Source organism: Lampetra fluviatilis, chromosome 33 (genome assembly GCF_964198595.1).
Source record: "Lampetra fluviatilis chromosome 33, kcLamFluv1.1, whole genome shotgun sequence".
Classification (NCBI taxonomy): Eukaryota; Metazoa; Chordata; class Hyperoartia; order Petromyzontiformes; family Petromyzontidae; genus Lampetra; species Lampetra fluviatilis.
Genome location: NC_136307.1, coordinates 1705234 through 1731980, shown reverse-complemented (window position 1 = coordinate 1731980; position 26747 = coordinate 1705234). Strand labels below are relative to the sequence as shown.

The 26747-nt window shown below is 46.3% G+C and overlaps 1 protein-coding gene across 4 annotated transcripts in view; it reads left to right on the top strand.

Moving 5' to 3' along the window:
* The window catches only part of LOC144943929 (centrosomal protein of 170 kDa-like), an 84991-nt gene that overhangs the window by 48067 nt on the left and 10177 nt on the right, over positions 1-26747 (top strand). For 2 of the 4 annotated variants that reach the window (XM_078871804.1, XM_078871805.1), the window contains 14 exons: positions 1791-1958; positions 3682-3857; positions 4321-4724; positions 5067-5730; positions 7196-7399; positions 9078-9231; positions 11600-13386; positions 13948-14140; positions 16636-17107; positions 18033-18192; positions 19704-19865; positions 23753-23841; positions 24598-24691; positions 25390-25441. In XM_078871804.1, coding sequence (XP_078727930.1) covers positions 1791-1958; positions 3682-3857; positions 4321-4724; positions 5067-5730; positions 7196-7399; positions 9078-9231; positions 11600-13386; positions 13948-14140; positions 16636-17107; positions 18033-18192; positions 19704-19865; positions 23753-23841; positions 24598-24691; positions 25390-25441 — 4779 coding nt within the window. Of the gene's footprint in view, positions 1-935; positions 941-1790; positions 1959-3681; positions 3858-4320; positions 4725-5066; positions 5731-7195; positions 7400-9077; positions 9232-11599; positions 13387-13947; positions 14141-16635; positions 17108-18032; positions 18193-19703; positions 19866-23752; positions 23842-24597; positions 24692-25389; positions 25442-26747 lie in introns of those variants that run through there. The other 2 variants (XM_078871807.1, XM_078871806.1) reach the window with 2 other exon arrangements.

The following is a 26747-nucleotide window of genomic DNA, read 5'->3' as shown; positions in this document are numbered from 1 at the left end:
GTCCTGAGTACAGTGTATAAAAAATATATGCAATTGCATCTTCTTTTGGGACTTTTTCAAGTGATGCAAAGTGTAAAAGAAAATATTTTTTCTTCAAAATAACAAAGGTGGAGCTTCATTAATGCAGAATAAAACTTGTCAAAAAGTACGTGTCATTTATTAATTACATTTATATGTAGACAAAATTAATTAATTTTTATATGAAGCAATACGTGCATAAAACGTAATCTAAATGAAAGACTTGCATGCGCAATGGATATGTTACTGACATTTACACGACTTGCTGTACTGCACTAGAGGCTGTTAACCAGTGTCATTAAAGCTGTTAGGGCCCTGGTGAGATGTCTTGAACAGCAGTAGAATCAGAATCTTTGTTAGGACTGTGCAGTGTATGGGGGGAGGGCTACTGCTGGTCGTCTTTGAGACCCTAGGAGATACACGGCTCCCTAACTGCAACCATTTAGAGTGGGGGGCCCTTTGTGACTGCATTGTCTGCTCATGCATTTACGCAGACCGGCCAACAGCAGGCCCTCTTTTCAACCATGAGCTCCCTGCTTTACTACAAAAGGATGATGGTGAAACTCGTCTTTATCGAATCCCCGTCTGCTACTTCTCTAATGCACGCACCGCTAGTTGATCCGTACACGGACTATTTCCATCCACGGATAATAGGATTTGTAGTCTCCCAGGAGCACTAACGTGATCGAATTTGTAAACATTTTTGCACGGTATATTTGCACAAAGCAGCGTGGAGAGATGCGTGCTTGGAATTCTACTGAGAGACAGGAGCACAGGGGGTTATAGAGCACGTGCAGGTTAGTGACAGAATTCAAATTGTTCAAATGTCTCAGTGTGCGTGTGCAGGACACGTCGCTTGAAGGTGCGATGGCCGATATTTCAGTTATCACTGAGTGGCAGCCAAGGAACGTGCAAGTGTTGGGTAGATTATTATATCATTACTTGCCTCTAACAGTCTTTTAAGGCTATATGGGGGATCTTTGTCCTTTGTTACATCACGGGAACTGGAGAGATGGCATTGCCTTGGGGGAGGTTTTCATCCAGTAGTGGATTGATCCGGGCTGATGATGATGACTCTGAAAAAGAATTATTTTCCATGATTACTGCCCAATGGTTAATGTATCCCTGACAATACGCATTAATTATACAGCATATGCCCCTTCTTTGTATTGTTTTTCTTGAGCATGCGCTACTTCCAATGGCTTACTGTGTCACGGTAGTAATGTCCTTCTAACACAAAGGTCGCACTGCATCTTTAGACTTAGCAGGGTGCTGCTGGAGATACTCAGACACTTTGTTACGTGGTTCATTTTGTTAAAATATGAATGCTCAGATTAATCCCATGTGAACAGCTGTACACGAGTACATTTTATGACGGTTTATTCAGCCATACATTATGTAAGTTCTTAGTTCATGCGGAAAGCATGCGTTTGAAGTACATCTTCTTATCTACATCTTTGAACACATTGAGTGCTGAATATTGACCTGATAATATATGGTTCATTTTGCCCTCGCTCTTGTATTTTGCCCCTTCCTGTGTAACTGTCGCTATTCTCTTGTTTACTTTTACTGTATTCCTGTCACATGTATTTGCTGTCATGACTGTCATCTGTATTGTGTTTCCTCTAAATTACTATTTATCCACGTGGTCCCTTGACATTGCCTTTCATTTTGTTCCATCTTCTCACCCATCTGTGTTTTTCTTTGTTCCTCTCCCCCTCCCACCGCCCACGTCTCATTTGCACTGTCGCTGTCAATTAACACTTACCCAGAGGCCCCTGCTCCTGCATCCCGCGGGACCCCTCTGTACGGGAGGCCGTCGTGGTGGGGTGAGAGCGACGGGGAGTGGAAGGGCCTCGGGGCCACGGACTCCTCCCTGCATCGAGACAAGCTGAGCGGGACCGACGGTGCAGCAGTGCAACACTACCCCTCTCCTCCGGGTTCGTGTTTCCACCCCACTGTGACCTGTCATAGCAGCTCTATTTAATTAATCGTCATTACTGTGATCAACATCACTGTGATGATTAGCTTTAGGATCATTATTACAATTTGTGTTTTATTTGATGCTGTTTTAAGCATGTGCAAGCCCATCGAGGCACTGTGTTTTCTGTTTTGTTTTGGCGGGCGTTGTTTTTTAATCTGACATTGTTAACATGTCATGCTTTTTGCGTTAATTCTTTATCGGGAGGCAGGGTGGCACAGTGAGAGGGGCTTGGGTTTTATTACTTTCTCAGGTGCCTTTCTGCGTGGAGTTTGTATTTTCTCTCCCCCTGTGTCATGCATGGGTTTCCTTCGTTGCATCCGGTTTGTTCTCGTAACTAAATAACATACACTGCAACTGGTATATGCCAAACATCCCAATCCTGTCAAATTACCTGCAAATTATAAAAATGGGATTACACACAGCAACATCGCCGGTGTTATTTTTCTCAACTTCCTTGCAATCGCATTCTTTTTAATGTTCAACTAGAGGTTTCGGTGTTCTTTACACTCCATGTTAAATTCAATAGCCACCTGTGTGACAGGCCACTTAAGTCATGTGATCCGTCAATGTGCACATTCCATGCTCTTCCTACCATCTGGCTGAAGGAAGTGATGGCTATGTGTGGCGATATCGGTGGCATTGGCCATGATTGCCCTGACCTTGACATCGTAAACAATATCTTGTTTTTTTGCAGGAATTTATTTTAGTTCAGACACAACTAAATAAAGAACAACGTTACAACGAAGGTTGTGGGGACTGAGTTGGCATTTATGTACAGATGGAAAACACCTTACCACTATTTACATTAATACTGCTATGTGACGGAAAATATTTTATCTCAGGCAGTTGCCCTTATTCTAAGCAGAGATAAATAACACGTGGAAATATTGACTGGTTTATAGTTGGGTATTGTATTTACATTGTGGTGCAGGAATTGGAACATGGATTTAAATCAATTGGAATTTGGCAATGGTTGACATTAACCATTTTCTTTCATCAACATTGGGTATCAAACACCCATACGAGTGGAAATTACACATCTTCTTTCATATGGCCAGATTCAGTTGTAAGTGATTTAACCTTCATTTATTTAATCAGTTCCCTTAAGAGTTGGTTGATTGGAGGTACAATACCTTCAAATATATAACTGGGGCAGCGAGAAGATACGTGGATCATCGTTTGGAATTCATAGCTGTAGTCGCACACATGATAGTCTGATGTTCCTTATTTAATTGAGTAAAGTAGACCAATCTAAAAGTTTAACAATGCATCAAGGGCGACCTGTTTGTGCACAGGTACACCGTGCAAAAATAGGTTATTGAACAATAATAAAATAAAGCGCGCACTGTTCTAATGTAGTCCGTTTAACACGTAGACTTTCGCGACCAATATTATCCATTATAGAGGTTTTTTTGGGTTAGGTCGCGTAATTGGTATGTTTTGTTTACGTGATAAACCTTACCAAAAAAAAAAACCTCTTATGCTTTTAATGTACTTCATAAGTATGTATTTGAGCTTTTCTGTGTGTGAAAATGCCAGACTTTGTGAACATCGATAGAAATTTACAGCTACGCCTCGCACGAAGTGCACTGGATGTGGCTGGTACGTGCGTGCACATCCGCGTGCCGCAGATTTGACCGTGCGCTTGTTTATTTGGCATTAAACACTTAACGTCGCAGACGGAGCGAGTGAAGAGGAGGCACAGAAGAGCGGCGTGGGCTCGTTGTACATGGAGGGAGCCAACGGCTACGCTGGGCTGCGCCGGGAGCCCAGCTACTTTGAAATTCCCACCAAGGAGCTGCAGAGAGAGGGCTCGGAGCCACCCACCAGGGACACCGACTGCGCCGCCAACGCGGTACGGCCCCGTTGAGAGAGCGCCGGGCACAAGGGCGTCTGTCGCCAAATCATCCGGCATGCACCTGGGTGATTTGGTGACCACGAAAGCGTAAAACAGAGGGGTGTAGGCTGCTGCATAGTAGTAACCTGTGGTTTCTTGCTTAATGTTTAACATGTGTTCATGTTAATATAAACAGAGAAATATTACTTGTGGATGTCATCAAACATTTAAATTGTAGAATTCCTGTTAGGGGAGTTAATCGGCAAATGAATTCTATTATCCGCAATTATTGGACATTTTTTGCAGTTAAGTGGAGTAAATTCGTGGATAACACGAATTTACTCCACTTATCTGCAAAAAATCGTCCACATCACCGTGGATGAGAGGAGTCAATCTACAGTAGTAATAATACAATTTGGCATACGGTTGCGCCGTGTAATTCTCGCTTAACCCACTGCCTTCGTCTTGGCGGTCGGCACAGACCGACCACGTCTCCCCCTTCGTGAGCGGGCCGGGCCACGCCTCGTTCACCATCGAGTTCGACGAGAACTCGCCGGGCAAGGTGACCATACGAGACCACGTCCCGGGAGCGCCGGCCGGCAGCGGCGGAGGTGGCGGCAGCGGCGCCGCGGGCAGCGTGTGCTCGGGCAGCCCCGGCCCCGGCCAGCCGGGGGGGCGACCGCGCCTCTCTGGCCGGGACTCGCCGAGGATCGCAGCGGACGGCGTGGTGGGGGCGGCCGCTGCCGCCGACAGCAAGGTGGCCGATTGGTTGGCGCAGAGCGGCGTGCCGGCGGCGTGCGCCAGACGCTCCGCTCGCAAGGCCGGGGACCCTGTCGTCAGTGCCAAGGGCGAGGCGACTGCCAACGGCAAGGCCTTCAAAGGCAGGTCATGACCCCTTTTTTCCTTGAAGTGATTCATGTAAGGGTTGAGGATGACGGGGTGAGTCGAGGATAGTGCTCCGAGCCAGCAGCATTGAGATGTGAGTGTTAGAATGTGGCTAGGGACTGGACAAAAAGACGTAATGAGGTTTGATTAAAATGTTTCACTTGGAATTTATTTATATAATTTCAACTGGCTTGGACTTCATTGGTTCATGAATATTGGCCGACCACACAAGCTGATTTACCAACCTGCATCTCTTTTACTTGGTAGCCTGCATCGACGTCGCATCTACTTTTATGTATTATTTCAACTTACAAATTGTAACCCTGTGCCACCGTCAGGGAGCAAACACGAGGACGGCACGCAGAGCGATCGCGAAGATGAGAGCGTCCGCAGCTCGGGAGGAGGGAAGGGCGGCTCTTTGCGCGACGCCCTCGCCAAGCACCGTCTGGAGCAGCAGCAGGCGCGTCTCCGCTCGCGCGACGAGGACGACGACGGCGGCGGCGGAGGGGGCGCCCCCTCCCCCAGCCCGGCCCAGCAGGGGACGCCGCCCGCACAGCGCCAAGGCGTGCCCGGCCACGGCGCCGCCTTCACCATCGAGTTCTTCTTCAACGAGGACGATGGGAACCCGCGCAAGCGGCGCTCCAACTCGTTTTCGCCGGGCTCGGCCCCGGAGGCGGCCGACTGCGGCCCGCTGACGGCGCTGCGTGGCAAAGTGGGGCGCGCCGAGCGGTCCGCCGCCTCCGCGCGGGAGACGGAGCCGCGCGGGAAGCCGCCGGCGGCGACGTCGAACGGGGAGAGGCGCTCTCGGGAGGGCTCGCCGCACACCGGGGAGACGAGGCTCCTCTCGGAAAAGACGTTCGTGTCGGTCTCCGTGGGGCCCAGGCCCGAGCTGCCGCGCACGTCGCCGGACGGGGACGCGCAGAAGAACGGCGACGGCGGCTCGGGGGTAGGCGGCCGAGGCGACGAGCACCGCGGTTTGCTCACGGAGATTGGAGAAACCTCGAAGGTCGGCGAGGACGCGATAGCCGGCCTGCACCACCAGCTGCACCCTGAGACACCGTGCCGAGTCAATGTCACAAAGCCTCCTTGTCATTTAATTCGGCTGCAGATGATGAAATACATTTGTTTGTTATCCACATTATACTTTTACTGATTGATCAGTACTCCTCGTAGTTGTGTTAAATACATTTTTAGAATACCATCATTTAATTTTGTCTTAAAATGAATTCCAACGCCTTGAAATAGACAAGCTGTTTAAATATTAATGCAATGCCAAGTGGCAGCTAATGCTGCTTAGTTGTATCTTGCTTAGAAATACATTTGTCGGAACTAATAGCTGTATAGATTTTTCCAGGTCAAGTACTTTCAACAACTAGAGAAACCAGCAAGCAATTGTAAACATGATCTCACACTGCCCTTGCAGTGATGCAGCAACACTCTCCAATGTGCATACAAAAGATTTTATTCAAAGAATGAGATTATACCTTCCTGACCAGACTGTTTGTGCCAAAGTCTCTCATGAGTTGCCCACGGCAAATTACATTTATTCATAATTCTGTGAACATTTAGTTGTAAACTTTATAGCAAAATAAACCACAGAGACTTTTGAGAGCAGTGTCAGAACTACCCGAAGCTGCCCTGTGTGGCTGCCTTGTTATGTCTATACCTAAACAAAATGTACACTTCTAGATTTGAAGCTTTCGTGACTGCAAGGATTCATATTCTTAGGTTTTTTCGGTAAAGTCACGTAGATAAAAAATTAAAATTAATAAAAGTAAAATAAAATAAACATCACGACGTTTCGGAGGCAACACAAGCTTCCGTCTTCAGGTGGAACCGTCACGGCACGATAACTGTATCAAGTAAGAGAAATTCCAAGAAAACAGTCCTTGTATATATACTGGTTGAGGGTGGGAGGAGCCAAGGTAGGCCCTGAATATTATTTTTGTGAAGTTCGGTGCGGCTGAAGCACGCTGTTAGGAATGAGCCTTTGTTGTGTAAACTAGGCGCGGATTATGTAAATGTCCACTCCCTACTGGTTGTTTGGCACTAACTGCTTCCCAGCGAGTATTGTATTTGTCAGGTTTGCCTACGAAGATTTTGAGTTCATGATTTGATTATTGACTCTCTATGTTATACTGTAGTGATATTTTTGTTTGTTAAGTGAATTGGTCAACGGACATTTTTTTAGTACATTTCTTACAGCTTGACGATGTTTTGTGTTAATGCGCAATTCAGTTATATCATGGCTGAAGTAGCTTTAATACAACTTACAATAATATATCAAGGCACTATCACTGAAGTGGGTACTTAGCCAGATGGTGGGCTTCAATTCAACCAGGCCTTCCAAGTCTGGTGTTGGCTGTGCAAAGGCTGGAGGCTATACCAGAAGGAAGAAAAGCATTTGAAGGGGCTTTGGCATCAATGGTATTGTCGTTGATAACCTCTTGACCTTGATCTTTATATCCCAGGTATATGGAGTGTCAGTCAACGTCAGCTCATCCCTTCCTCACACGGACAAAGATGAGAAAACAAAGGCAGATGGCGTAACAGCAGCGTCGGCTGCTTTGGGATGGAAGGATGGAAAACCTGAACTGGAGTGGCAGAGTGGATTGGGAGGAACCATAGCGGTCTACCCTGTAACACAAATAACTGGCGCAGATCCTTTGGCGCAGGTATTTTTCTCGCCTGTTTGAACATCTTTTGTACGTGTTTACCTTGTGCGTTGTGTGCGTATGGCGTGTTTTTAATGGGTGAGTTAAACTCCTTCCGAAGAGTAGGGAGGTTAACTTCAATGTTAAGACAAGTGTAGTACGTGTAATGTCATGCGTAATGTCTGTTTTGGTGCATGGGTCAAAGCAAATAAAGCCCGATGCTTTTGTTGCTTTCAGATACAGACGCGTTTGTAGGAAGCTCGTAACTTCTGGCAGAATAGAATTAAGCGCACAGCAAATTTGCACGAGAACATGGAATGTAACTGTAGATGTATTTCTGCAGAAGATAATACGATGGGTTGCTTGCATGTGGCGGACAAAGGTGTGCTGCTTGTTACCAGAGCAGGTACCGAGATTGACATCTGTTGGTCAGCAACCAAATAGAAGACCTAAAACCACACGAAGTAATACTGTAAAAGCACATCTTTGAGTCAAATGTTGGCTCTGCAAAACAGCTACTGAGTACAGCAGAAGGAATTGATGGTGAGGTGTGGTGGCATCAATATCTCTGGCGGCGATGACCCTTTGATCTTGATTCCATTAACGTTTTATTTTCCGTATTTCAAAAACGGCTGTGAACCTTTCTGGTTCATTTCCAAATTGCCCACACGGGAGGTTCCTGGAGACGTTTTAGTGTCTCTTTGTGCTTTCGTGCTTGTAGCTTGATTGGGAAAACATTGGTTATGGTCTTTCTAAAAGTGCACTTCCACGTGTGTTATTTAGTCATTAAAATATTGAACCTGGAAAATCCCTTGAGACGGAACCTTCTAGTTTTCAACAGTGCCGTGTGACATTTAACAAAGTGACAAAAATAATGAACATAATAAACAGGGGGTGTCAACTTGAAGGTGATTTCCAGAGTTTTATCAAATATGGCTAATATATTGAGTAATTCATTGGTTCGACACGCACCAGAAACTGGTATCTTATGAGCATTTCTCCCTCATCAAGAAAGGGAGACACATTATTTCTATCTCATTTAGAGTCCTCGACAAACTTTGTCCGAGTTATAAAAGCCACTTCACATTTGTACTACTCGTGATTACCCCGCATCGTTATCGTGTCTCAGATGTGCGTACAATGCAGCGGTTGCTGATTGTATCTCCTGGCGCAGCTGTTGAAACAATGGACACGTTTCTTAGAATCCCCACCTCTGCCTCTCTCCACTTATAGGAGTATAAATGTTTACTCCACAGTGGAGTAGCCGGTTGTGTGTGTGGTGGGTAGAATAGTGTTGTTGTGTGTGTGATGTGTAGAATAGTGTGGTTGTGTGTGTGGTGTGTAGAATACTCTGGTTGTGTGTGTGGTGGGTAGAATAGTGTGGTTGCTTCCAGCTCTCTTAACAAGTCTGGCCAGTGTGTAAGAAAAGGCAAAAACACCCTCTTTCTGGGTCCTCTCGAGCCCCTCTCTAATGGGGGCCCTTCCTCCGACAATGGTGTGAGCAGCACATTTCAGAATTATATATTTACCTTTGCCTAATGTGTATTATGAGATGCTTGCTTAATGACCAATTAGTACATTGCCTTTTTGCAGACTAGATCTCCTCCTACGTTCTGCTTCAAAGGTCTGCTGCGGGGTAAACCTCCGGCGTGCGGCCTTGTCCAATTCAGGCGTGTGTTCTCTTCTCTGTTGCTAACAGCAGGCAAGGCCCGTCGGCCCTGTGGCCCCCAGCGCATCCCAGTATCGCTCACAGTGGGCCAGCTTGGCCACAACCCCCAATGGGAGCTGGCCCAGCTTCCCTCCAGGCCAGGACAACAGGCCTACCGAGCCCACGCCCACAGTCCCTGACAAGGGTAAGCTATTCTTGACTTCATTATAATAACCTTTTCCCGTTCCAATTACGTACACGTACATCATCATTTTGTTTTTTGATTCCATTCTGATGACGTACGTGAATCGGAAGAAAAATAAAATTACTTTACGGGTACCGAGGCTCCCAATAAGGCCATGCGGGAGGGCGCGTGGCACAGTTTGGTGCCAGCTATCGTAGAGCACGGTCGTGTCACTACGGTTCTCTGCGGTGAGAACAATGTCTTTTAAAACAACGGTGCTACGCTTCCCTAAATAAAACTAATGCTGAACCGTTTGCGCGTTCCGAGATTCGGCGGTGAACGGGACACCCACCCTGCAAACTTGCAGTTGTCTCAGAATGGGAATGGGTTAACATCTGCCTGAAGCCGGCGGAAGTCCGATGAAGCATTATATTCATGTGAGGCTTCACAATCCCTTCAGGTGATTATTTTTTGCATTGTACTATGCCACTTGGGATCTGCCTTCTCGCTATATGTGTATCGGTGTTGTCATGTGCAATGCAGCACTCTCTGGTGGCTGTATAATTCAGCTCGTATTTTTTCTGATCCCATCAGACAATTGCAATTTATACTTCCTCAATAGGTTGTGTGTTACATTTCTGAGTTTTAGATTGATGTCTGTTTATCTGAGCTCATGACTTAATCCAAAACTTGGGAGGCAAGGGTTGGTGGATGATACACTGCCAACCTTTCTGGCCTGTGAATTTGCCAGGAGTCAATGGGTTGTTAACCCATCTTTGCAGAACCTTTAGGATTAAATACCCTCTTCTTCCCACACACTACGATCCTTCGTGGAATTTGCCAAAAGTCCTCATGTAGGACTCTCTTGAATTTGAGTCTTGATTCTCAGTCAGGCTTTTGAGGATAAATACATTCCAGGATTATAACTGCAGCAAACTAAAAGCAGTTTTGTGATCTGTCCAGGTCGGCAAAACCTTAATACCCTCGTAATGTAAATTGAACTAATCACTGTCTCTGCAGAGAGAGAGTAATTGTTTTCCCATGGTAAAAATCATGCTCACAAACCTCAAGAACATTCCCCCCCCCACCCCACATTTTTGCTGACATCCTTAATTATTACAAACAACAAAGCAGTTTCCTAGAAGTGGCTTTTTGGCTTTGAAATTGTATGCCCTAATTCAAGCGGTAAGCCAGCAGCAACATTGAAAGCCTCGCTATAATTTAGGGGCAGCTACACATGACTAAGCCAGGCTTGGCTCTCATATGTAGAAAAGGTGATTCTCTTAGACTGTAAACCAATAACTCAAAGAAGGAAAAAATATTGGTTTGATGCTTAGTTGAACATTTGCCAGTAAGGGACTGTATAAACCAAGTACTTTTCTGCATAGCTAAGAATACCGTTCAAAGTCTGTGGCAAGATATACTTAAAATTCGAAATGTGACTTGTGGTTCTGAAGTTGGTAGATCTTCCCAAGAGTAATCTTTATTAGATTTGTAGATTGTGAGTCATTATTGATCAAGGTTAACATTGCTAAAAAAATATTCATATGAAAGTTATTTGCGAACAAGAAAACGAAAATCATTTAGCGGGAGTTTACAATAAAATAACTTAATATAACCATTCTCAATCTACCAATGGATGATGGCCTCCTCTCCCCATATTGGTTTGATATTTTTTTTCTTCCACACTTTAGCTGACTGGTCAGTTGTGGGTTGATCAAGTGAGGAGAGGGAAAGGCCAAATCTGATATCACTTGGCACTGATATTAGCCATGGCCGGAAATCGAATTTGGGTTTGCGGGTTCATAGCACACTTTGCTCGCTACTGTACCAGTGCCCCAACCCCTCACAGGAGTGTACGCTGCTGACTGCTGACTAACAAATATTGTGCAGCACAATCAAGATGCAACGCTAATTAAAATTCAGCTCTTGAGAGCCTACTATCATAAGGTCGTGAGTTCAAATCAATTTAGAGGGTCATCTGAGCCCATTATACCGTAAAATTAATACTACTTTGTGGGAAATGAAGAGTGGTTGTCCTATCAATAGACTGCCATAGAAAATGACAATTTCCATCATTGGCTCAGAGCCAGCAATAGAAGAGAGTACAGCCTCATGCTCAGTGAGCTGACTTGCTGTGAGTGTCAGGAGCATACGCCCATTTGGACGTGTCAGCTACTCAAAACACCATACTGATGAGGTACAGATAAAAACATGATTTTGGGTCTCCTGCTGACACATTTTCATTTTGTCTATTTGAAGGCTATAAATAGAATAGGCCACATAGCTATCAGGTTTGATGGTGTGTCACAATGAGAGAGGCCGGTCGGTGTGGTGGCAGTGTCGTCTGCCTGTGATCGATTCCCGTTCTGGGTTTCTGTCTTGGCAGATGCCGACGGCGGTGAATCGTGCGTCTCGGTACGCAGCTCCGCTTCAGACGGCACCAGCAGCCAGTCGGACAGGAGGCGACGGGCTTTGCCGCAAATCCCGCTCGAGAGAACGCACTCGGACGGGATCCCCACCACTGCCGTGGGGCCATTCCTGGCAAGACCCAGTTCGGGGACAGGGGCAGTCGAGGAAAAGGACGGGGCCAGAGTCGTCGCTGCAGACGGTTTGGCGAGCCAGGACGGTCAAACGGTGGCCGAACGACCCGCTTGTGGTGGAAATATCTGGGAGATTGATGTCACGTGCACGAGCGTGAAGGAGTCCGCGTCATTGGGCTTGCGCACCTTGTCCACGAAGACAACGGGGACGCAAAGAAGCGATGCTGGCGATGTTAAAGGAGGCCCTCGGCAGCCGTCGCAATCGGACTCTGGCTTCAGTACGCCAAAAACGTCGTCCGCCAAAGCTAGCGATGAGCAAAGGGACGGCGTGGGTAGCAGGCAACAGTCGACTAAATCGGACACGAGGCCAGAAAGCGAAGGTGGCCCGTCGACAAGACCCTTTGGAGACAAACCCTTGAAGGCCATCGGGCTCCTCAATTCATCCTTGCAGGACGAGGTCCTGGGGCGACCACGCAGTGCCTCGGAGAGCCGCCCCACCCGGCCGAGCGACGTGCAGAAGAAGGGCGGTGGCAAGGCGCTCGTACGCCAGGGCAGCTTCACGAAGGAGCGGCCAAGCTCGCTGGTGCCAATCGAGATGCTGCCGCACATCAGCACCGTCGCGCCTGCCGAGAGCCAGTGTAAAGGTACCGAGGCACGGTCATCTGCGCCTTCGTCGGAGGCACCAAAGGCACGGAGCGGCTCGAGGGATGAGTCTGAAGCAAAGGGAGGTGCTGCTGTCGGCAAAGATTTTAGCGCGGGGCACAGGGAGCGGAGCAACGGCGGTGAGACACGGAAGAGAAACGATTCCGGCAACACGGCGTCCAGCACGGACACTTCTCTGCTGCTGAAGGAAACCGAAGCAGCCGTGGCAGCGCTGGAGGCCAAGCTGTCGGTGTCGGGTGGTTGGGAGGGCCTACGGAGCCCAATCCGGTCCCCATCGCCCGAGTCCGATGTGGACACCTCGAGTACCGTGAGCCTGGTGAACGGGGAGGGCCAGCGGAAGGCTGTGACGCAACGCAAGGCCTCCGCCAACGCCCGCGAGAAACTGTCAGAGCTCCGCAAGGCGCGCTCCGTGGATCCCGGGGCGAAGGCGGACGTCGCGTTGGGCTCTCGTCGCACCAGGCCCGGTGTGGACAGGGTCGGAACGGTCGCCCGCCCGCCTTCGGCGGACTGGACGACGGACGACGATCGGCCGTCTTCCTCCACGGCGCGCGCCGCGTCTTCGGATCGCGCGTCCGCCTCGCGTCCTCCGCCGGGGCTCACCTCCACGGACGAGCTCATGAGGACGAAGCTGGAGGGCAGAAGCGCGTCCGCGGCGGCGATGATGTCCAGGGGCGGCGGCGCCGTGGGGGTGCCGCCCCGGGGCGGCTTTATGCCGACGCCGCCGTCCTCCAAACCGAGGCCGACGCGAACGTCCCTGATGCGGCGCGCCCGTCTCGGCGACGCGTCGGACAACGAGTCGGGCGACGTGGACCGAGCCTCGGTCATCTCGGACGTGTCCACCACGAGCTCGACGGGGGCGAGGCCGTCGCCCCAGCCGGGGCCGCGCAGGAGCCTGTCCCGCATCGACCTCCTGGCCCAGCCCCGGCGGCCGCGCGTCTCATCCTCGCGCAGCGACACAGAGGCCACCGTGGTGAGCTCGTGGCAATTATCCGTGCTTCCTGTTGGATATCGAGCAGTGGCTTCAGAACCACTGGTGTGGAGAGGCACCACCACCACCCCATTGTTTTTCCTTCCTTTTCTTTGTATCACGGTTGCAGAGTGCAGGCCCCAAGGACAAAAATGCCATGCAGTTATCCAACAACTAACAGCACTGTTGAAGGTGTAATGGATAAGAGTTTAATTACGTGTTTTTTAATTGAGCAAGGTAATACGAAGTTGGGAAAAGAGACCATGGGAGGCAATTTTAAAGTATAACAGTTTTAGGAAAGAAGCGGAAAGAGAGTTTTGACGTGCATTGTAGCAGATGAGAGGAAACAGTCTGGGAGATAAAAGTGCTCAACATGTTTCAGAATCATTGAGCTTATTTGAGTGTGGAGCTATTTTGGCTTCATTATTATTAGGCATTAACTCCCACACTTGCTCAGCGAGCTCCACATTACATCCTTTTGATGACTGTTCCTCATTCTCGGAAGCGAGCGTCACACGCGTTACGCGATCTCACCGTTGCTCGTTCTCTCGCCCGTGCACGTAGATGTCTCCGGCTTCGGGCCGCTCGAGCCTAGGAAGCCGCATAGCCGAGGCGGGCAGGGGCAACCTCGCGGCACGCCTCTCCGGAGCGGCCCACGGGACGCCCGGCGCCATGGCCAGGAGCCGCACGTGCAGCGAGTCGCGCGACCGCGAGCCCCGCAGCCGCTCCTCGAGCTCCACGCACAGCTCACCGTCCGGTATGGCCACCGTCCTTGTCGTCGTCGCCGTCGTCGTAGCCACCGTGGCTAGGAGATGTTAACTACCTCGCCTGGTATGCAGGAGGAGGGCGTGGGTGGATCCCGACCCTGACGCCTGCTGTATATATGGAGTTTGCGTGTCTCTCTTCTCGTGGTCGCGTGGATTTTTTTCTCTGGGTCTTCCAGTATTTAGAAACAATTTAGAAACATGCGTTTAGATTACTTGGATTATTTTACTGCTATAAATAGTCAAATGATAAGCCACTTAGTTGAGCTATCATTGGTGGCCAGGTCGCTTCTGAAAAAGAGCTACATAGCTCAGTGGGCCTTATCTGGTAAAATAAAAAATGGTTTAAATAGTTTCGTCATCGTCAGCCATGCTGGATGAAGTCCTCCTCAAGCCGCTACGATCTCGTGCTGTTCGACGATGCAATAATAGGCGACAATGGTGGTTGAGTGCGATGAGCATACTCGGCTAAACTGGACGAAGTGTAGTTTTTACACTCCGACTACTATATCAAGATTTAAGAGATGGCCATTGCTTCCTTCTGCGAGCTTCTGTAGAGCCCTAAGCAGCAGCGCCCTCCTCTACATGTGTTTGTGGTGTCATTGTTCTACTGAAGGCCCCGCTGTTCTTGATGAGTTTTACTCAAGGAAATTAATGTTTTCAGTCCGAGCAAGTTCTACTCCATTTGAAGTTGTTTTTGTTGCCTTAATAATTGTGATTTTTGTTTTCCCTCTCTCCTGCGATAAATTATCCGTGTAGTTTCATTATCATCGTCATTTTTGTCTTTACAAAGTGTGTACACCAACCTAATACACATTTATGACCCTTAGGTGGATGAATTTTGGAATATACAACTATTTTCAACTTTGTAAATAACATCAAGGGACTGATTCTCCAAAAAGTTTGTCAAAACATTTCACCTAACAATTTTTTTATTGTTTGGCAATGGAACCATTGACACATTTTCGTAATTTTTTACTAAAACTGACATTTTCCAACCACATGAATTGGGCTCCAAATGTTACAGCTTTCTCACAAGGCATCCCACTCATGCACTTCCCATTCCAAATTGGCTGCTTAATCATTCCTGCACTTTGCTGCTTTGGTTATTTTCAGCCACAATTCTGTTTGATTGATTGCAGAGAATGTCTAAGATTGGTTGTGGGAGTGAAATGCCCCCTTAATTGAAATAATGACTTATGTAACGCTCTCATGTGATTGTAATACATCTTAACATTTGAGTTTTGTATTATTTGTTACCATGATTAATGACATCATATACAACATACAATCCAATGTCTAATAATAACAAATGGTAAAAGAAAACAAGATTCAAGGATGCAATCTCCACCTCTTATCAATCCTTGAATGGCCTATAAAATATCACAATTGTTAGAAGAAGCAATGCATTTTGGCATGACTTTTGACTGTGACTTATCGTTGGTGGACGGACCTAGCGATGGTACTGACAGAGACAATGTACGTGAAGGCATCATCAAAGTGACGTTAAAGTTTTGACCAAAAAGAAAGTTACACGGTTAAGGGTTGGACTAAACGGATGAGTGAATGGGGGAATTCTAATTGAGTATCATGAATGCAGAATGCCAGTAAAGGTTACAGTCATGATGAGGCTTGATTGCGGTAAATATTTAATTACATTGCCTTCATTGTCATCCATCATTTAATGAAAATATGGTAGGACCATGATGATGAAACGATTGTAATTATTGATGTAGACAAGGCTGAAGGTGATGACAAGTGTTGACAGCAGTGATGGTGGCAGTGGTAATGATGATGATGACACACTTAATAACGTGTATGTAGATAATGATGATTTCTTTTTACTGTTGAAGTAATGCAAATGATATTTTTTCAGAGGTCTGCTTTCCTCCCATCATACGCAATGCTAGTGGTAAGGGCTGCAGTGTGTTCTGCTTTGGTAGAAAGCTTGATATCTGCTGCTTGGTTTGCGGTGCTGGGAAATGAAGTAATGTCTGTCATTGTGTTCAGTTGTGCGCTTTTCAAATCTTGCTTGATAATTGCACGTATGGTAAGCATAAGAATCACTTGATTAAATGATTGATTCTTACAAATCTCGCGAATTGCCTGATGAAGCTGGTTGTAATCAACAGCGAAACGTTGTACACTAATTGTAAATGTCGTGGGTGTTTTCTCCAACACACCGTTGTGCTGAAGTAGTAACTAATTTAAAACGTTTGGTTTACGTGACAAACCTTGCTAATTGGCTGTGTCGGGTGGTGGTGGGTGTAATGACACATTTCTATTTACGTGATCTAACCCAAAACAACCCTTTATTGAAGTTGATTGTGACTTTCCCAATTTCTATGTATTACAAGGGATACGTTTTGGATGGTGACACGTCAAACGTTTTATCGCCCGTTTTCCTCTTACGCACAGACCCGCGAGACGTTTTGAAACAACGTTGCACGCTTTCGATTTTTGCTCTTGCCGCATCCCAACACACAAGGCACGCGCTGGCGCCAACGCTTGACCGACTACACCTCCACCTCGGAGGACGAGTTCGGCGCCAGCCGTGGCGGCGGAGGGGCCGCCCCCCGCTACTCGATCCGCATGCGTGCACCGGGGGCGCCCGCGGACACCAGGGGGGGCGCGACGCGGGGTGGGCCCGCGACGGCCACGCTGGCGGCGCCTCACCACCACCACCACCATCACCGGCCACCGTCCGGATCGTCGTCCTCCACGTCGACGGTGACGTCTTCCCGGCCCCACTCTGGCGGCGTGGGAGCGGCGTTGCCGCCCCGCGGCGCGGGGTCCGCGGCGACAGGCGGCGGCGGCGGCGGTGCCGTGGCGCCGGGCGGCAGGAGGGGCGGCGCGAGTGGCGGCGGGGCGGCTCACACGGGCGCCGGCAAGCCGCAGGCCAAGGGCGGAGATGAGGATTACCTGAGGCACTGGACGGTGCACAGCGAGGAGATTGCGAGGTGGGGGCGGTGGCTGCGTCTCATCGTGAAGATGTGGTTGTTGTTGTTGTTGTCAGACTGCGAGTCCCCTACTGCTGGGTAAAGACCTGGCCCCATCTTCTTTCAATCTTTTGTTTTATTTGCCGTTCTTGCCCAGTGGTGGCTTCCCAATTGTTTGATTTAATTGCACCAACTCTTCTGCCATCTTCTGCTTCTCACCGTGATATAAACGCACTAAACAATCGGGGTGGATTGACACATCGATTCACCAAGTAATTTTTATTTAGAAGGTCACCATAGATGCATCGATCCACGCAAGCATTGATGCTTTTGATTTGTATATGCTGTATACAATGGGTTCATGTCATCTCTGCGGCCGCGAATGATGCAGCTGCAGAGGTTTTATTATTGAGGCTGTTATTACCATGTCAACGCACCGAGCCACTGAAAAGCTGGGTTTGATTTCATGCAGCCATCTTGGATTGAACCACATTCTCAAGCGTAATGAGTTGATGGTCTCCGCTTTTGCGGCCGTCTGGAATGCTCTTCCTTCCGATATTAAGAAGCCACTGGAGCTTTGCTCTTTTTAATCTAAATTGAAAGCTCATTCTTTTTAGCTACTTTTGTGTTTAGTTTGTTGTCCTTCCCCAACACCTCCAATTATCACAGTTGGCTACCTACGGTGCGAAAGAAGTTCAACATACATACATACCACCCTTCTTTACCTGCTCGGCTCCTCATTCTTCATGCCACCTGCCTCCCGGCCGGAAAATCAGTTCTGGCCGTTTGGTCAGATCCTCTGTTGTTAAGTTACGGCGCGTAAGAAATTCAACTATGCGTTCAACCAATGTTGCACGTGCCGCAAATCGACTTTGACGAACAAGCCTTGGACTCGTTGTCTACGTCCGCGCGTGTTTTGTGACGGCCATACCGTGACATGCCGCAGGATCAGCAAAGACCTCGCCAAAGACCTGGCCATCCTGGCACGCGAGATCCACAGCGTGACGGGAGACCCGGACGGAGTCAGCTCATCGGGCACGGCTCCCAGCACCACGGGCAGCACGGGACCACCCACCCCCGGGTCTTCGATCGACGCGCGCGAGGAGGTACACCAATGACAGTCGTCCGGTGCCAGGGGGCACATTTGTCAAGAAAGGTGTTTTCGTTTACAGAAGTACCTCTTCATATTTAAAGCCAGCAACATGCTATTGTTTAGACATAGCGGGTTTTCTCAGAAATATGATTGAGAACAGAGCTAGACTGATCCAATGGTATTTTAATCCCATGGTACTTTTATTTACTAGAGGATGACATTTGGTGTTGTGGTTATTTGAACTTGGTGAATATTGCTTAATCTGTATTTATTAAATATTATTTATCCACATGATGCAGTTACATTCATGAGAGAATGTACATGCACCGCAACTTAACTGGCCAGATGACTTCAAGAGTGCTTCTCTGCTGGAGATGACATTTGCATTAAGGCCATGTTAGTAAGTTTTCTGTCATTAAAATATCGCATGAGCATCGCATTGTAGGCGTGTCCCGGCATTCTTAGATGTACGAATGCACTAGAGATGAACACGGAATGTTAGACTTGGCGGTTTCTATTCTGATGCCAGTAAATTGTAAACCAATTGTTTTTGTCAGTAATCAACCACAATGTTGACTGATTATGGGGTCGGCGTATAACAACACAATGTAGTGTACAAAGGAGGTGGCTGCGGATAGATTAGTGTGGATAGCAAATGGGGTACCTGTATTGACGTCCTTCCGATTCTCTCCTACGCCTCGCACGCTCCCGTGGATACAACTCTCACCCTTGTCATCTCCAACACCAAGTCTATCTCACTCACCTCCATCTCATCATCCCCACCCATCTTTTTCGCCGAGCACTATTTAAAGCAATGTTCATCTTCCCCTAAGTTCCGGTTCCACTTGGCCTTCAGCTCGCGAAGCATCCCGACTCCTTCATTTATCCGTTCTCGGTGGGCCTCAGGTGGTGGCGTGGCCCAGCAGTAGCGCGTTTGACGCTTGTTGCAGAGGTTCGCTCTTCAAGCCCGGAAGTCGTCCGGGTTATTATTTTTATATATAAAGAAACGCACGCTCCTAAAGCACCAGTGGTATTTCATATTTTGGGAAATGTGGCGGCGTTATCAAGTGTTTCGGTATCAAGTAGAAAAATAGAAAGTCAAAAAAACTTGTTCATCTCTAGAGTATTCGTATGAATGTAGTTCTTTTTTAAAAATCCATACATTTGACGATGATAATCAGTGTCAAAATTGTATATATTACATTGCTGATCGATTCGTGAATACTCTTTTTTTATCTTATTGATATATAGCATTTAAATGTAGAAAACAATCCATCGAATGCCATTAACTAGTCACATCAAAAAATATAACAATGCCCGAGTTACAAAAACGCTTGTGGAAAGGTAATTCATTCGTTGACGTTGCAAGAACTGGCTGCTGGCTGTCTTTCCTTACCGTCTGTGCCTGTTTTTATTTGTCGAGCACAACACACCCCTGAACTTTTCCCCCTTTGCTGCTTCTCTCCTCTCTGCGGTTCCCCCCCCCCTCCTTGTGCCCTCCTCTCCCACACTCTCCCCCGCTAGCTTGTGCCTCGCATCTTTGATGAGAGCCTGAACTTTAAGAAAGTGCCGCTCCCGGAGAGGCCTTGCGGGGATAGCAATGATGCCACCGGGGGTCAAAAGTTATCAGAGGTCAAAGATCACTTTACTCCCATCACGAGGAAGAGAACCTGGAGTAGAGATGAGGTCGATAAGAAGCTTTGAGTGTCGATCTATTTGTGTATTTATTTAATTGTTTTATTTTGAGAGTGTCTTAACCCTTTCACTTTGTGGTTAAATTAAGGAATGGTCGTTAGGAAGGATGTGTGATTGATAATGTCTCCAGTTTCCTAGTTAGGTACATGCTCATGTCGAATTATGTGGGTTTCAATGTCTGGTGGTGGTCAATGGGAGTGGCATTCAAATGCTGGCAGCAAATTACTTTCCGTAAAAAAATATGAGGCACGTGCATTTTGAGTGCAATATTAAGTGTCCTGATGTTTAACTATAACTCTTAACCAACGCATGTGGCTAAATGATTCAGTGAATCAATCCCTGGTGTTTGTATTTATGTTCATTAAGAGTACTGTGCTTGAGCAAATCGTACTTTGTTTGGCCGATTAAATTCATATTCCACAATTGTTTACAGAACAAATCAAGGTATCAGGATTTAATGTGTAAAGGTGCAGTTCCATCGCATTTGGAAAGCGAACTCTTTGCCATTTCACCGTAATTATTTAAAAACACGACAACTTCAAAGGGGCAAAGTGGGATAATAAGACACCAAAATAACTGACAATACAAGGAAATTGCATTTCAATATCTCACATATCATTAGGCATCTTGATGCAAGTTTAATTGTTAAATATGATTAGCACACTTTTTCTAAATACTCATGTCAGCTACAGGAAAATCGGCTCACGCTTATCTCGCACACAGAATTTGTAACCAGTATACGGTGAGAAAACCCACACTGACTCCCAAAGCCGTTAATTCTCCAATGTAACAATGGTGTTTGTTAATTGCATTCGCTGCAGACACGAACTGGTATGGAAGTGTGATGAGAAGTGGTATTCATCTACAAAAGCCTCTGAAGAAGTAATCCTTTTGAAATGCGTCATACATGCTCTTCATCAATTGCAGGCTTTAATCAACTGAAGTGATATGCACGGTTCCAATTATGGGTATCGCGGCAGGCACATTATTCAGCGTGTGAATGACAGATACTGGTTATCGCATGAGCACATTATTGTAGCATTAATCAAGCAGGGTAGACGCTGAGAAGCCGGGAACCCACATTTAAAGGGACAGAGCGCAAAGAACCTGTGCCCACTAATGTTATATTCTTATACAGTGTGGGGTTGTGGGTTGGAAGTGACTAAAGGTATGTCCTTTTCTCATTATTTCACAAGCATGACAGATAATATGGTAATCCAGTTTTTATTGTAACCCGAATACAATGCACTCAACCCAGCTCGCCCAGTTCAGATTCCCCGCTGCGTTGGCTCACATTGCCATGCTTTCACGTCAAAGTGTGCCGAATGGAAACACATTTTAGCTTAAATGAAATTTGTTTTTTGGGAGGCCGTAAGTTACGCTCCTATTGCGTCAGTTTTCCACGTGAAATATTTCACTTGGCAAGTGCGGTATTGAACAAGTGCAAGACGTGACCTAACGTTGCAGACGATGTCTCGTGAGGCTTTACACAATGTATTTGCTGCAAGCGAAACGCACAAAGATGTGTAAGCACGCAGCGTCTGTGCGTATACAAAAAAAAAACAGCCAGCGTTTCCTTTAAGAAGTGCATTGTGGTCCTCTTTGCTTACGTCACCATCAAAATAAATGAACAAATGTGACCGACTGACAGCTTTAGGCATATGCACAGAGGCTGCGTCTTCGACACAGAATTTCGTGTTGCTTGAAAATCTACGGTTTTCCGGGTTACACTGTTAATTATGTCATGGTGGGTTTTTCTCATCATTCACACATTTTATTACATTGTATTTAACTGTTTTTATAATTCGAAGCCAAGGACAGGAGACTGAGAGTGAGGTGACTAGGTTCCGGCCTCCTGCCTATCCTCCATCACAGTTTATGTGCAATGTTTACTGCTGAAGAGGACTGCTTGAGAGCAGTACCATTACACATCGTATCGCTCCACTGGCTATGACTGGCAATAGGAATCGCAGGGATTAGGACATGCACTGTATTCAATACATTTGGCGGCTACTACTGTTGAATAAATTGGCTGTTTAACTTTCAATCTTTAAATACTTTTACGAAGATGACAAAAAACGTGAACCTGCATTGAAGCTGTATTTTACTTAACGACAAAAATTAGCAATCACGATGAACCCAAATTTATTTTCATTTACAAAAAAAAATTTCAGTTACCGGCCGCTCACATTTTTACATGGACCTCGATTATGGAAAATTCCTTTTTTATTTTAATGAGTGGAATCCTCGGTGTGATGGACAGTGAGACATTGTATAAGATAATTGTTTGGAATTTCCAAATAACGTTGAGTACAAAGTCTGCTGATACTCATATCTGTGAGGTGAAGCGTTTTTTTTAAATTACCTCTTGACGGCATCGGCTTTTTAATATTCTACCCATGTGCAGTTCGAGTCCCCAGTCGTGAGTTCGGCTCTACCAAGCCCAAGCACAGCGATGTTCACCCCCCCCCCACCCTCCATAAAAACAATAATTAAGCTTATACTCCGACAATTTACGTGAAATATGATATATGTGAAAGGGTTAAGGCTTTTTCAATCTCTTTCCTACGTTTTAAGTAACAACTTGTCTGCTTTTAGCCAAATGGAACATGTTACTGCATGCATGGCATGGATTTAAACAAACACACGGTGGTTTACATTTTGTGTTTGTGGCTCTGATGTCTTTTGAAAAGGAGTCTAAATATTTTGAGAATGGAAATTACTAGAATGTTGTGATCATCGTATTTCAGCAATTCTATTTACTAAATTATATTTCCACTTTGGTAATTGATAAAGTTACATTTTTGCAGTGATATTCGGTGTCATTGGAATAAACACATTTGGGTCACAATTCTAAAAAGATGTGTTTGTCATTAAGCCCTCTTAATATCCATTTCTCAAAATGTTTTACCCTTCTGGAATATACCTTTGTATGTATCACCTACATTCGTAATTTATGTGCACATTAATTGTCATTTGTCACAATGCGCATTGAGATTGCTAAAAAAAATAAATGATGCTCGAGGCTTTTGCTAAATTTTTGCAATTTTCTACCCACGTTGCACGTTTTCACCGGCGTGTGGATACAAAATCAGATGACCCATCAACATCGTCGCAGCTGTTGTCGTAGTCTGCCTGTGAATCAGTGAAGGTTGTTTATTCCTGAGAAAATAACGTGGAAGTGCTTTACAATTGGGAATATTAAAATGCACAAATAAATAGTAAAAACTGAATGGAGATGCTCATTATGGGTATTAAAGTTGAACTGCAAGGATTTTGAAAGATAATTGCTTAAACTATGCTTATTAAATTGGTTTTGCTTTTCAATCAAAGATTTTTCATCCATTAGTAGTAATTTCGTGTAAAACTAATTATTAATTGCCAGACCATGAACATTGTTTTACAATGTTCGTGGTGGCGTTTGATCAGTCGTGTATCTTATATATACAGCTCTTATATTAATCCACGCTGGAGGCAAAGGAATGAGGAAGTAAATGTGCCTATTTATGATGACGCATTCGTGGCAGGGCATGTCAATGATAGAGCTTGGTATTGACAATTTTCATCACGGAGCGATCATATCATATATATCGTCATGTTTTCATCGTTGCATCGGGAAGTGCCCGGATGAAGTCGTGATAGTGTGACAATCGGATGTGTGCTGGAGCAATCGGGCGTTGATTGGAAGTGATCGTGTTGATTGGAACGTGCGATAGTGCGATGCGACGATGCAATGCAAGTTTTGGATTTGAAGTGGGATGTGATGGTGGCGTGTGATTGGCTGATGATGCATGTGGCTTGTATGATTTGTGTCGGACGCGTGTGATAATGGAGTAACGCGACGATGTGTTGATGGGCCTCGCTCTCTGGGATGGCAGGTGGTGCTCGATACCCTGATGCTCACCTCCATCGCTCAGCTCTCCCAGCGTATACGCTCCGCTACCGACAAAACCACCTCCAAGATCCGGTGGGAAATTACAACGTTGCAATTTTTTTCCATCTTTGGGCTATTATATTGCCAGAAATTTAGCAACATAAGAGCAATGATTATGTTTTAGTCATACTTTTATTTTTCGATTTAAAGCTTTCGTGACTGCAGGGATTCATCTTCTTGGTTTTTTCGGTAAAGTCACGTAGAAGGAAAATAATAAAATAATAAAAATAAAACATAATAAAATAATTCTCACGACGCCATTCAGACTCTGCCTTCTCGGCAGACCTGTTCTCCACCTGAAGACGGCTGCTTGCGTTGTGGCCGAAACGTCGTGAGAATTATGTTATTATGTTTTATTTTTATTATTTTATTATTTTCCTTCAACGTGACTTTACCGAAAGAACCAAGAAGACATACTTTTATTGTTAACTCCTATTTAGAATTACTTGTGAGAGTACAAGCCAAATCGTATGTGTATGAACATGAACCATCTGAAGGTGTTTTGCTTTTTCATTCTTATGTTTTCTAAAAACTAATGAAGGGATGTGTTCGAGTGAATATGAGTTTTAAAAGCCACAGTTTATTTTTTCGGAATCAAGAATGGGTGAAAATGACCGCAAGGCTTTTCCGATCTAAATTTTCCCCACTGCTCGTGAATCAAACTATATCACATAGCTCAGTAAACACGGGTAATATAGGAGGCACATAGGTCATACTGAGGTGGAAGGTCATGTAGTCGCAGCTAAAACCTACTCGTGCTTTGTTAATTGTTGACCGTGTCTCTCGTAGGTATCTGTTTAAAGACCAGGACCTTCCCTGGGAAGCGATCGAGTCCAAGCTCAGCTTTGATGGCGAAGTGCCCCTCCTGAGGACCACCAGCAGGGTAAGCACTGGGGCTGGTTCCCACTGGGGCTGGTTCCCACTGGGGCTGGTTCCCACTGGGGCTGGTTCCCACTGGGGTTGCTGCGTGATGGCAGTGCTCTACGATACATCGTAGGGTGTAAGATCCACGACAATTGCATTGTTCTATTTAAAAATATACATTTTTATTTATCATTACTCAGATTTTTTTTCTTAACTACTTAATTTCCTGCCAAAATATGTATGAAATAACAATGATTAAAGCAAACCGGAGTACCTGGTGTGTGTCGGGCAACACTCAACCGACCTCCGTCCTGATGGAAATTAATTCCACTTCGTCATACTGTCATACCCTTGCAATCCCGGAGATGGCGACATTGATACCACGAGGATGGAGTTTCAAGTCTGTGTGATCCACCAACAATCGCCTCCAATGCTGACTTAGAGACATACAACCACCGCGCCCGACTAACCAGATACATAACTCGTGTTTATTTAGTCAATATTTGTTAACATCTGTCAGTGTTGACCTAGACGTGGCCAAGAGTAGGTTGGAGTGCTTTTGGAAAGCCGAGCAGTGTTTTTTTAATTGTAATTTATATTAATACCGTTATAATTTTTCCTTTCTACATTTCATAATTGCACGTCATGCTTCATGCCCGTCTTATAAACGGTAATGTATTCGTTTTGAATACATTTCTCTTTCTGATTGCATTGCAGGAGCTGACATCCATTCTACAGGACCTGAGAAAAGTTGAGAAGCAGCTGCAAGGTAAGCAAACGGTGCTCACTGTGTGCTCAGCCGATGCCTCGTCATGGTGGCATCACAAGAGGTTAATGTGAAGGGAAAGCTTGCGACTGAAACTACACGAGAGATGTCCGGCATGTCAGAGACGACACATTGACAATTAATAACTAAGAAGAAAATGGGCTTGGGCAGGACCCACCGGTTTGCAGGCGATGGACGAGACTGGTGACAGAATGTCAGCCAAAGGAGAGGACTCGTCCAAGAGGGCAATCGCCTTGAAGATGGAGCCATGAGATCGGTTCAAGTGCAGGAGAGTGCGATGGATGCGAGCGGCACTGGGCCGTGAGGGATGGGGCCTGCATGGGAAGGCCTTTATCCAGCAGCGGATTGATAAAGGCCCGAGTATGATGACCCGAGGACACGTTTTTGGAGGGGGTTTTCTTATCTGCGTGCGCATTTTTGTTCAAATGATATTTGGTAATGCCACAAGTGACCAGCATGAGGAGCCCTTGGCCCAGGCAGTGATTATACGCACTTCATTGCCTCGTGCAGGAGCGCTTACGTGGCGTTCAAAACCAAATCGCCGTTCGCCACGAAGGAGCAAGTTGTTAACGTGGCCGCTTATTAGCAATGCTTTTTTCCTAACGTTTGAGTTTCGTGGTAAAGCACGAAAATTGCCAGTGTGATTTATAACCACGTGCACTCACAATGAAGCATCAAACACGCACAATCGCGCGCTGCATTTTAACTAAATTGTGACTGAAGATATGAGCGTTTTTTTGCATCTCGAAGGAGCGGGATTGAATCTATTGCAAGCCTGGTGGCTATGTTGGCTTGAGACCAACGGTGATGGGGCTCTAAACCACCGTGTCCAAGTAAAGGCGTATCGTTACATTTCTTAACTGTAGGCTTATTGTGGGGAGCGGTAGTGTTGTAGCGGTTAGCGCGCTGCGCCACAAACCCGGCAACCCGAGGTTGATTCCCGCTCATGACCAACACCAGTGACGATTATCTGAACTGGTCTTGGGCCCTCCCCTAGGTCGACTCGGCCTCATTTGAGTACCAGGTGCGGTGTGTAAAAATATTGCCAGTAGGGAGACAAAGGCGGCTGGGCACGGTGCTGGCCACCCACCCCCTCGTGTGCCGTTCCAGCCTTCATCAGTGTTTGCTAACAGCACTTGCCCCAACAGTTTGAAGGCTATATTGGGGGATCTTTTTTCTTTGTCATCGCGTTGCTCGGCATGATGTCCGACCTTTCACTCCACGTGCTTGGAAGCCTCTCGAGGAGCAGTATTGAGCAGCTTGATGGATAACACGAGCCGCCAAATTC